General features: G+C 38.6%; 1 protein-coding gene across 1 annotated transcript in view; it reads left to right on the plus strand.

Annotated features, from left to right (window-relative positions):
• mdn1 (midasin AAA ATPase 1) overlaps positions 1–13116 on the plus strand; it is a 228121-nt gene that overhangs the window by 178104 nt on the left and 36901 nt on the right. Inside the window, exons 87-89 of the mRNA XM_069887323.1 lie at positions 7469–7612; positions 8171–8309; positions 10838–11154. Of these exons, the coding sequence (XP_069743424.1) occupies positions 7469–7612; positions 8171–8309; positions 10838–11154 (600 nt within the window). The remainder of the gene's footprint in view (positions 1–7468; positions 7613–8170; positions 8310–10837; positions 11155–13116) is intronic.

Here is a 13116-nt window from a genome sequence, read left to right on the forward strand (position 1 = left end):
TATTATTCAACTGCAAGAATGATCCTGGTTTCTTTTAGTCAAATGTGACCATTAAAATTGCTACAGCAGTACTGCTCTCTCTTGACAAAGAGAAACAGCAATGAAGCCACCCTTTCCGAAGCTACTCCAATTCTGTGTTCAACCCCTGACAAGAAAACAATAACAGTCCTTCTTGTGGAATGTTACTGCATTTTTCTGACTTCAGATGAAAGCTGATTGATTATATTAAAGATGCTTTTTTTTTTAAATTTTTTATTTTTCACACCATAAATCACAATAGCCATGATATACACTTTTTCTTTTCCACACATTTACAGTGACTTTTTCTCCCTCCCTCCTCCCAAGCCACCCCCCCATCCCCCCGCCTCTCATCCATTTTAGTTATACAATCTAGGTTGCATTAATTCAGTTAGACAATGTTGTCATTCAACAAAAATACACCAGAAATTCTACTGAGTCCATTCTTTTCTTTTCTTCTCCTTCCATCAACTTAGGTAATGTTTGTTCCCGGTAGGTTTTCGCTATTGTATTTAATGTAAGGCTCCCATACTTGTTCGAATATTTCAATATTATTTCTTAAACTATATGTTATTTTTTCTAATGGAATACATTTATTCATTTCTATATACCATTGTTGTATTTTCAAATTATCTTCCAATTTCCATGTTGACATAATACATTTTTTTGCTACAGCTAGGGCTATCTTAACAAATCTTTTTTGTGCATCCTCCAAGTCAATTCCAAATTCTTTATTTTTTATGTTACTTAGGAGAAAGATCTCTGGATTCTTTGGTATATTGTTTTCTGTTATTTTATTTAATATCTGATTGAGATCATCCCAAAATTTTTCTACTCTCTCACATGTCCAGATTGCATGAATTGTTGTTCCCCTTCCTTTTTAACATCGAAAACATCTATCAGATACTGTTGGGTCCCATTTATTTAACTTTTGCGGTGTAATGTATAGTCTGTGTAACCAATTATATTGTATCATACGCAGCCTCGTATTTATTGTATTTCTCATCGTTCCAGAGCATAACTTCTCCCATGTTTCCTTTTTTATCTTTATATTTAAATCTTGTTCCCATTTTTGTTTAGTTTTACCATTTGTTTCCTCATTTTCCTTTTCTTGCAGTTTAATATACATATTTTTTATAAATCTTTTGATTAACATTGTATCTGTAATCACATATTCAAGGTTACTTCCCTCTGGTAAACTCAAGTTGCTTCCTAATTTATCTTTCAAGTAGGATCTCAGTTGGTAATATGCCATCGCTGTATCTCCCGTTATATTGTACTTATCTCTCATTTGTTCAAAGGATAAGAATCTACTTCCTGAAAAACAATTTTCTATTCTTTTAATCCCTTTTTTTTCCCATTTTCTAAAGGCAAGGTTGTCTATTGTAAAAGGGAGTAGCTTATTTTGCGTCAATATTAGTTTTGGTATTTGGTAATTTATTTTATTTCTTTCTACATGAATCTTCTTCCATATATTGAGGAGATGGTGTAATACTGGAGAAGTTCTATGTTGTACCAATTTTTCGTCCCATTTATATAATATGTGTTCAGGTATCTTTTCCCCTATTTTATCTAATTCTAGTCTCGTCCAGTCTGGTTTTTCCCTTGTTTGATAAAAATCTGATAGGTACCTTAATTGTGCGGCTCTATAATAATTTTTGAAGTTTGGCAATTGTAAGCCTCCTTGTTTATACCATTCTGTTAATTTGTCTAGTGCTATCCTCGGTTTCCCCCCTCTCCATAAAAATCTCCTTATTATTTTCTTTAACTCTTTGAAGAATTTTTCTGTCAGTTGTATTGGCAATGCCTGAAATAAGTATAGTATCCTTGGAAAAATGTTCATTTTAATACAGTTTATCCTTCCTATCAGTGTTAGTGGTAGCTCTTTCCAATGCTCTAAATCGTCCTGTAATTTTTTCATTAGTGGATTGTAATTGAGTTTATATAATTGGCCTAGATTTTTGTTTATTTGCACACCTAGGTATCTTATTGCCTGCGTTTGCCATCTGAATGGGGATTCCTCCTTAAATTTTGAGAAATCCGCGTTATTCATAGGCATTGCTTCACTTTTATTTACGTTTATCTTGTATCCCGACACTTCTCCATATTCCTTCAATTTCTTATATAGTTCTTTTATTGATAGTTCTGGTTCTGTTAAGTACACTATCACATCATCCGCAAACAGACTGATTTTATATTCCCTGTCTTTTATTTTTATTCCTTTTATATTATTATCTCTTCTTATCGATTCTGCTAGTGGTTCTATAGCTAGCGCAAACAATAATGGTGATAGTGGGCATCCCTGCCGCGTTGACCTGCTTAAGTTAAATTGCTTTGATACATGTCCATTTACTGTCACTTTCGCTAACGGTCCCTTATATAATGCTTTAATCCAATTAATATACTTCTCCGGTAAACTGAATTTTTGCAATACTTTGAACAAGTAATTCCATTCTACTCTGTCGAAGGCCTTCTCTGCGTCTAAAGCAACTGCTACTGCCGGTGCTTTATTTCCTTCTACTGCATGAATTAAGTTAATAAATTTACAAATATTGTCTGTTGTGCGTCTTTTTTTGATAAATCCAGTTTGGTCTAAATTTACCATTTTCGGTACCTGTTCTGCTAATCTGTTCGCTAATAGTTTAGCTATTATCTTATAATCTGTGTTTAGCAGAGATATTGGTCTATATGACGCTGGTGAGAGTGGATCTTTCCCTTGTTTTAGTATCACTGTAATTATTGCTGTTTTACATGAATCTGGTAAGTTTTGTGTCTCATCAATCTGGTTGATTACATCCAGGAGGGGCGGTATTATTAGGTCTTTAAATGTTTTGTAGAATTCTATTGGGAGTCCATCCTCTCCTGGTGTCTTATTATTTGGTAAATTTTTTATTATCTCTTGTATTTCTACTGTTCCAAATGGTTCTGTTAATTTATTTTGTTCCTCTATTTGTAGTTTTGGAAGTTCAATTTTAGTCAAAAATTCATCTATTTTCCCTTCTTTCCCTTCGTTTTCGGTTCGGTATAATTGTTCATAGAATTCTCTGAAGTTTTCCTTAATTTCTTTTGGATTATATGTAATTTGTTTGTCTTTTTTCCTTGTTGCCAATACCATTTTCTTAGTTTGCTCTGTCTTAAGCTGCCATGCTAGGATTTTGTGTGTTTTTTCCCCTAGTTCATAATATTTCTGTTTTGTCTTCATTATATTCTTCTCCACCTTATATGTTTGTAATGTTTCATATTTTATTTTTTTATCCGCCAATTCTCTTCTTTTGGTTGTATCTTCCTTTATTGCTAATTTTTTTTCTATGTTTATTATTTCCCTTTCCAACTGCTCTTTTTCCTGATTATAGTCCTTCTTCATCTTGGTTGCATAACTTATTATTTGCCCTCTAATGAATGCTTTCATTGCGTCCCATAGTATAAACTTATCTTCCACTGATTCCGTATTTACTTCAAAGTACATTTTTAATTGTTTTTCAATAAATTCTCTAAAATCCTGTCTTTTAAGTAGCATGGGGTTTAATCTCCATCTATACATTCTTGGAGGGATGTCTTCTAGCTCTATTGCCAATAACAGGGGTGAGTGGTCCGATAATAGTCTAGCTTTATATTCCGTTTTCCTAACTCTCCCTTGTATGTGGGCTGATAACAGGAATAGGTCTATCCTTGAGTATGTTTTATGTCTAGTCGAGTAGTATGAGTATTCCTTTTCTTTTGGGTTTTGTTTCCTCCATATGTCCACAAGTTTCATTTCTTGCATTGATTTAATTATAAATTTGGTTACTTTGTTCTTCCTGTTAATTTTTTTCCCCGTTTTATCCATATTTGGATCCAAATTCAGATTGAAATCCCCTCCTATTAGTATGTTCCCTTGCGTATTAGCTACCTTCAAAAAGATATCTTGCATAAACTTTTGATCTTCTTCGTTAGGTGAATATATATTAAGTAGATTCCAAAGCTCTGAATATATCTGACATTTTATCATAACATATCTCCCTGCTGGATCTATTATTTCCTCTTCTATTTTAAATGGCACATTTTTGCTAATTAATATAGCCACTCCTCTTGCTTTTGAATTATACGATGCTGCTGTTACATGTCCTACCCAATCTCTCTTTAATTTCTTGTGCTCCAATTCAGTTAAGTGTGTTTCTTGGACAAATGCTATATCTATTTTTTCCTTTTTCAGTAAATTTAGTAGTTTCTTCCTTTTAATTTGGTTATGTATTCCATTAATATTTAGAGTCATATAGTTCAGCGTAGCCATTTTATATTTTGTTTATCTTCTCTTTCCGTTTTTCCATCATTACCTTTCCTCCTTTTCCATTTCTGTTTTCTTATTTTCAACTCTTTACCAGACAACATTCCTACAACATCCAACATTTTCCTTATTCTCCTATTTCTATCTTCTTTATCCCCAATCTCCCCTTCCCCTCCTGAGTTGCCCTTTATCCCTTGTCGGACAACCACATCTCCCCTCTCCATTTGGATTTGCGAATCCACTCGCAAGCGTCAACTGATTTTGCAGTGACCGCTCTTTTCCCCCACCCAGCCCCCCCCAGAAAAGATTTCGTTTTTTATATGTCACAAAGGTCACTCTTTTAGTTCCCTCCTTATTCTCTCTATTCCATTACCTTCCCTTATTAATTCTTGTCTATACTCTCTATGTTTTCCTCTAATTACAGATACTTTCACATATGCCCATTGTCTCTATTCACTCTTATACCTCTTTACCCGCATACATATCAATCGTGGTCATTTTTACCCTCCTTACCCGTCTTCATCCCTCAGTCTATTTTTGTCTTTACCCACATACATATCAATCGTGATAATTTTTGCTCTCATTACCCGTCTTCATCCCTCAGTCTATTTTTGTAATTGTTCTGCAAATTTTCGTGCTTCTTCTGGATCCGAGAGTAGTCTGTTTTGTTGTCCTGGAATAAATATTTTCAATACCGCAGGATGCTTCAGTGTAAATTTATATCCTTTCTTCCATAAAATCGCTTTTGCTGCATTGAACTCTTTTCTCTTCTTTAGGAGTTCAAAGCTTATATCTGGATAAATGAAGATTTTTTGCCCTTTATACTCCAGTGGTTTGTTGCCCTCTCTTACTTTTTCCATTGTCTTCTCCAGTACCTTTTCTCTTGTAGTATATCTTAGGAATTTTACTACAATAGATCTTGGTTTTTGTTGTGGTTGTGGTTTAGGGGCCAATGCTCTGTGTGCCCTTTCTATTTCCATTTCTTGCTGTAGTTCTGGACATCCTAGGGCCTTAGGGATCCATTCTTTTATAAACTCCCTCATATTCTTGCCTTCTACATCTTCCTTAAGGCCCACTATCTTTATGTTATTTCTTCTGTTATAATTTTCCATTATATCTATTTTTTGGGCTAGTAATTCTTGTGTCTCTTTAGTTTTTTTATTAGATTCCTCCAATTTCTTTTTTAAGTCTTCTACCTCCATTTCTGCTGCTATTGCCCGTTCTTCCATCTTGTCCATTTTTTTCCCCATTTCTGTTAAGGTCATATCCATTTTATTTATTTTCTTTTCTGTGTTGTTTATTCTTCTTCTTAAATCATTGAATTCCTGTGTTTGCCATTCTTTAAATGACTCCATGTATCCTCTAACAAGAGCAAGTACCTCCTTTACCTTGCCTTTCTTTTCTTCTTCTATTTCCCTGTACTCTTCCTCTTCCTCTTCTTCTTCCTCTAGGTTGACCATCTGTTGTTTCTTTGATGCCCTTTCCTCCTCTTCTTTCTTGTTTCTATTGTCTTCTGTGGTCTCTTCTTGCTGCAGGTGTTCTGCAGCTGTCGTTGCCGGCTGTGGAGATCGACTCCCCAGCTGGTCCCCCCTCCCGTCGGTGTGTTTTTTTTCATGCGCATCGCGCATGCGCGACTCCTCGCGCATGCGCGGTTGCGCACTTTTACTCGGCTCTGTGAGCCATTGTTGTAGTTCTCTTTCTACCGACCTGAGGTAGTGGGGTCTTCTCTCCACCGCGGGCCTCTTCGGACAGGTAAGGCCTTCACCTTTTTCCTCCGTTGTCTTCTCTTCCTCTCTTCTTTCCGTTGATTTTGATTTTTCTCCTTTTGTCTCCATCTTCTTTCCACCTTTATACTCACTTTTCTTTAACTTGTATTTCTGTGCCTTTGTATTTTCTCTTGTTTTTCCCGACTTTTCTGGAGAGGGCTGGAGTTCACCGTCCGGCCACTACTCCATCACGTGACTCCTCCTCTTAAAGATGCTTTCTTGAAGTGTCATAAGCTGGTCGAGAAGCTACAAACTCTGGGCTTCTATACCCCACTCTGCAACTGGATCCTTGACTTTCTTATTGGAAGACCAGTTTGAAAACAACGTCTCCTCCTCACTGATTATCAACACAGGCGCACCCCGGGGATGCGTGCTTAGCCCACTGCTCTACTCATTATACACCCATGACTGTGTGGCCGGGCACAATTCCTATGCCATCTCCAAGTTTGCTGATGACCATACAATTGCTGGAAGAATCACGAACAGCATTGAGGAAGCGTACAGGAGAGCGAGAGATCAACCTTGTGCTCACGACAGCAAAACTGAGAGATGATTATGGACTTCAGGAGGAAGTCGGGAGCATGACCCAGTCCTCATCGAGGGCTCAGAAGTGGAGAGGGTCAAGAACTTCAAATTTCTAGGTGTCAACATCTCCGAGGATCTGTCCTGCAGCTTCCACGTCAATGCAATCACAAAGAAGGCTTGCCAGCGGCTATACTTTGTGAGGTGTCTGAGGAGATTCTCATGAATTTCTCCAGATGTACGGTGGAGAGCATTCTGGCTGGGTGCATCACTGCCTGGTCGGGAGACGCCAACTCTCAGGACAAGAATAAACTCCAGAGGGTTGTTAACTCAGCCTGAGACATCAAAGACAACAAACTTAACTCCATTGAGGACATCTACATTAGACAGTGGCTTAAAAAAGCAGCCTCTTATGTTCAAAGATCCTCAAAGACCCCCATCACCCAGGCCAAGCCCTCTTCACTCAGCTACTATCGGGAAAATGGTGCATGAGCCTCCAGACAAGCAGAAAGACGGTTTCTTCCCCTCTGCCATCAAATTCTTGAATCATCAATAGGCCAAAGACCCTGCCTTATTTTTCTTGCACAATTACTTTTTTTTTAATTTATAGCAACATTGTGAGTTGGTTATAATATGAACTTCTACACAATGATATTGCCACAAAACACTGAATTTCACGTCAGTAAATTCTGATTCTGAAATCTTTACACTTCAAGTGCACTGATGTCCGAACTCTCTCATCATTAATCAGTAATTTGTTATGAAGTCGCAAGTATTTAGATTTACTGCAACTTGGCAGGAATTTCATAAATTTGTCTATGTCCCTACCAGTTTAGTTCACTCTGGATATTCTGCTGGTAATGATTTTGATTTTAATTGTTAACTTTTAATATTGAAGGATCAGTCAGAACTCGTTGCTAAAGATGACAATACAGAAACAGCAAATCAAAATGACAGTGACACCAAAAAACAGCAGGAGGAAGAGAAGGAAAAAGAGATGAGAGAAGAAAACATTGAGAAAATCCATGAACAGTTGGATGAGGTGGGAACATTTTTCTGAATAAGTACATATGTTCACACAAGGAATGGTATTTAGTTAATGAAGTGCCTTGGCTAACAACTTAAGATTCCACATTTCAAGCTCTTGTTTTCTTCTCTGTGATTGAGCTAATGGAAAAGTAGAGTGCAAAATCAGAATACTTATAGTTTACTTCCTCTCTTAACTAGTGTTTTAAAAATCCTGAATTTTAATGAGTAATGGAACAAATTTGTAGAAAAATTCCATTAACAAAAACCAAAAAGTGGACATACACTAGACACTTTTGCAAAGTGTAAACTGGTTTAAACTTTGAATCTCATGAGAGCTAAAATATGTCCCATTCAATGATTGCTGCAGCACTTGTAAGCTTTGACTCGAATGCTTGTCCTAGAAGCTAACGTACAGTTTTAACTAATGTAGTTTAGATTGTTGGGGGGGGGGTGGGGGGGAATAATAAAATATCTGGTCACACTTGCACTGAACCTACTCGTGACCAGTTGCTTCTAATGGGGTTTTCTAGTTTTAAATTAAAATCTGCTCTGGTTGCATATGTTTTGTTAGCGTGAGTACAACGAAAAAGAAATAGACCCTTATCAGGGCAAACAGAAGGAACCAGAAGTCGAGGCCTTGGATCTACCTGAAGATCTCAATCTAGAAAACCAAGATGGAGATAAAAGTGATGACGACCAGGTGGAAGAAGGTAATGAGTATGTCGGTTAGCTGTGGGGCAGTCTTCAATAAATGTTAAATGCTGTAGAGCAGCCATTTTCAATGGGGACCACAGCAGATTTAAAGGGGGGGGGGGAATGAATAAAACAGTTTTTTGGGTTTTTTTATGCAGTCTGTTGGAGAGAAGTACAGAAGAAACCAACTAAACTTGACTGTATCACTGGGAAGGAAAAAACAGTTGAGAATGGCTGCTGTAGAGATCCTTGTTTTGTAAATTTCAAGCTCTATGGCTAGTTTTTCTATATTTTTAATAATACGAGGATTTGAAATCATTGCACAGCAGAATTCCTTGTGTTTTTTTAAATTGGACGTGTTGTGCCCTTGGGTGTTAATTCCCTGGCTGAAGGTTCCTAACAGTACAGTACAACTCCAATTATCCAATATTATGTCAAATGAATGGTTTTTTTTCGGATAACTGGTCATTTTAAAAAAAAAACCTACCCAGTAGCAACAGCAAATCACTTGTATCAATGTTTAAACAACAAACAACAAAGTAAGGCTTTTTAAGTATTAAAATAATGCTTAATTCTCACCAAAAAATGTTGGCTGCTACACCACTGCCGATCACAGAGACCTCCCGACCACCACCACCGATCACTGAGACCTCCCAACCGCCGCCAATCCCCAACACATCCCCACTGTTGCCACTGATCCTCGGGGAGGCTTCCCAGGATGGTGGAACACTCACTGGTGAATCAGCGGGCTCCTGTCTCCCCTGATAAAGTTCCCGAAGCCCGAGTCCTGACTCAGAATCCTCCCCTAAGCCAACCGCATAAGCTCACTGGGGTGTCCGGTGTGCGGTAGTCGGCCAAGGGAAGGGTTCTGAGTCAGCGTCAGGAGCTCCTGTGTGCCAGGGAGGGAGGGAAGGGAATGCCACTGAATCCGAGGTCCTGCTAGCTCCTGCCTGGGAGGCCACTCCACTTGATGACGTCAGGACAAGGGATTCTTCCGACTAGTTGCGGCTGGAAAACAGTAGCACACAGTTTGAGAGGGAGAGTTGGAGAGTAAACTCAATCAGGGAAGGTAAAGAAGAAATGGAAAGAGGGAGGGGAAGGAGTTACCTGAAACTAGGACAATTGTCTGTCTAATTTCATGTTGAGTAAATTTTTTTTCAATCTTTGAGGTCAGTTCGACTCTGAGATAAATGAGGATTTACTAAAATCCAATTTTGGGTAATTGGTGTTGTACTCGTGCCCTTCCTGGGTGTTGATTCCCTGGCTGATTATTCATGACAGTACTAGGTATGAGGTTATTCTGTGAATAACACCAATCCTTCAATGTCCAAGAACTCTCACAACCCTTCAAGCGGTGGTCACTGACTAATAAAGTGCATGGATGTCAGCCATTTTTTCCCCAAATTTGATAGAAGTTAGCTGTCAGCCTCCCGACGTTGGCAAACTTTGAGTGGCATGAGCAAAATTCGACATGTAGAGTTAATCATATAAGCCTATAACAATTACAGCACAGAAACCGGCAATCTCAGCCCTTTTAGTCTGCACCGAACCAAATACTCTCCTCTAGACCCACCACTACTCCTGGAAGCTCATTCCATTCAGCCACCATTCTCTGAGTGAAGAAGTTCTCCCTCATGTTACTTCTAAAATTTTATCCCCTTAACTCTTAACTCATGGCCTATTCTCATCAACTCTTATCTATCCCCCTCATAATCTTAAGTACCTCTATCAAATCCTCATTCAACCTTTTACGCTCCAAGGAATAAAGACCTAATTTGCTCAATCTTCCTTTGTAATCTAAATTCTGAAACCCAGTCAACATTTTAGTAAATCTTGTCTGTACCCTCTCTACCTTATTGATATCCTTCATATAATTCGGTGACCAGAACTGCACACAGTATTCCAAATTTGGCCTCACCAATGCCTTGAACAGTCTCAACATCACCTCCCATCTCCTGTCTTCTATGCTTTGATTGATAAAGGCCAGCATACTAAAAGCCTTCACCACCCTATCCACATGAGATTCTACCTTCAAGAATCTGCTCCCTGTTTTGATGACTCCTTCCAAAATGAACCACTTCACAGCATCAAGCGCGAGATTGGATGTGAAAATTTTGTACGCAAGATTTACATGTTAAATTTAAGTTTTAAATTTTGACATACAGCACAGTAACAAATCATTTCGGCCCATGAGTCCGTGCCACCTAATTTACGCCCGATTAATCTACACCCCCCCATCTACGTTTTGAGTGGTGGGAGGAAACTGGAGTCCCCCGAAGAAAACCTAACAGACACGAGGAGAACGTACAACCTACTTAAAGGCAGCATTGGGTTCAAACCTTGGTGCCGATCACTGTACTGTAAAGGCGTTGCACTAACCGCTACGCCAACTGCGCAGCCCGAAGTGAAGTTTAGCCTTGAAACTGGTATGTGCCTTTTCCTGTTAGAAAGATGGAATTTTCCCCAATTATTGTTTATTCCATCGCTTTTGTCTACTTCTTCCACTTTTAAAATGTTTTGAATGTGTTTGTTTATTTTATTAAAGGAGACAATCCATTTGATATGGAAGAAAAATTAATGGATTTCAAGGAAGTCCCTGCAGATGAGGAAGATCAGGCAGTGGAAGAAAGTACTGAACAAGAGCAAACTGAAGATCATTCTCAAACAGGAGATGAAACTGATGAGAAAACTCAGAATGAAAATGATGAAACTGATGAGAAAAGAAGTGAATGTCAAGATCAGGAACAGTCAGAGGAAGAAATGCCTGAGAACTTAGAAGATGATCAACTGGCTAAGCAAGATGAACAAGGGGAATCAGGCAGGGAGGACACAGAAATTCCTGATGATGGACTGCAGTCAAAAGTATGCAATTTCTTGCTTTTTGATGTGGTGTTTACTTTATCCTTTGGAGAGAATGAGCAATAATTTGCATAAAATCTTTAATTGTATTAATGACAGGTACACTTTAAGGTGTCAATCTGTTATTGACAACCAGGGAATGAAAAGTACATAGAACATTATTTACATTATTTATCCAAGAGTTAATTAAAAATCCTTATTTATACCAGCCACCATCCCTGGCAAGGCATTCCAGAGAGCCACCACTCTGATTTTAAAAATAAAACTTACCTCTGACATCTCCCCAAAACTTTCCTCCACTCACCTTAAACAGATGTCCTCTGGCATTTGCTATTGTTGCCATGTAAAAAGGTGGTGTACCCTATTTCAGCCCCTCATTATCTTCCTGTATTAAGTCACCTCTCATTGTTCATCCTCCAAAGCCCCAGCTCGGTCAGCCTTGCTTCATAAGACATGTTTTCTCATCCAGGCAACATCCTGGTGAATCAGCGCTGCACCTTCTCAAAAGCATCCACTTCCTTCTTGCACAATACAATATGCAAGTGTTGTCTAAACCAGAGTTTTATAAAGCTACTATATTGTCTCACAGCTCTTGAACCCAATCCAGCACACCATGCTCCTTCTTAACCACTCTAAATACTTGTACAGGTACACAATCCTTTATCCGGACATTTAAAATCCGGAAAGCTCCAAAATACAGCAAGTGGGGACCAGCGGTCGGGGGAAGTGGCCAAGGGACCGTGGTCGGGGGAAGTGGCCAAGGGACCGTGGTCGGGGGAGGCGGCAGCACAATTCAGGGGGGCTTGCTGCAATCCGAAATTCAGAACACACTGTCCCCCCCAGGGGTTCCGGATAAAGGATTGTGTACCTGTATAGCACGCTTGAGGGATCTTTGGACCTGGATGTCATGATCACTGTTCCTCCATACTGTTAAGAATCCTGCCATTAGCCATGTTTTCTACCTTAAAGTTTGACCTTCCAAAATGCATCACTTCACACCAAGATTGAACTCCATCCTCCACTTTTCTGCCCAACTTTGCATCCTGCCTATATCCTTTGACACCTTTCAACAATCCACAACACCTCCAATCTTTTGAATCATCCACGATGCAAAGTCATTCACAGTTGAGTCTTGCTCTAAATCTGCCAAAGCACTACCCTGTCATTTTCATGATGGGTAAATGCTTGGCATCTGAGTTTTCTAATGGTATATGAGTTTGTTATTTTGGAATTGCCGAATTCAAATTTGCATTCTTTCATTCTGTATTCTCATGTTAATTGGAGGCTATTGCAATTTTGAGTTACTTACATGGAACTCTGCAGACAGTGGGGTTGAGTACAATACACAGAATTCTTTGGACACTGTGGTTGAAGTAAAGACACAATGTTGGAGATACTCAGCAGGGTAAACAGTGTCTTTTATGTCGCAAAGACAGAGATACATAACTAACGTTTCGGGCTTAAGTCCTTCATCAAGGTATATCCTTCTGAGAGATGCTATATGATCAGCTGAGTTTCTCCTGCACATTTGGATGGATATTAATTTATGAAGTTTTATTGAAATCTTAATTTCAACTTACTTCCTTCTCGGCCTGCATCCTCTCAGGGAAAAAAAAAAATCTAAATTGGTGGTGTTAATGTTCATACAGGAGTTAGCATATAATTGTTCAAATTTAGCAAAATCTCTTGATCTCTGTTAAGTATTTGATCTGTAAATCAGTAGCATTTAACGTGCTTCTTGCAAACAAAGATGTATAATTTCATGATTTTGGTTCTCATTTAGCAATTGGGTTAATAGTTTATCTTGCTTCATGTAAACCTTATTGCTATGTGATGTTTGGGGCATTTGAGCATACAGCTGATCTCTGAAGTCCATTCATTCAATAGACAATAGGTGCAGGAGTAGGCCGTTCGGCCCTTTGAGCCAGCACTGCCATTCACTGTGATCATGGCTGATCATCCACA

Source organism: Narcine bancroftii, chromosome 6 (genome assembly GCF_036971445.1).
Source record: "Narcine bancroftii isolate sNarBan1 chromosome 6, sNarBan1.hap1, whole genome shotgun sequence".
Classification (NCBI taxonomy): Eukaryota; Metazoa; Chordata; class Chondrichthyes; order Torpediniformes; family Narcinidae; genus Narcine; species Narcine bancroftii.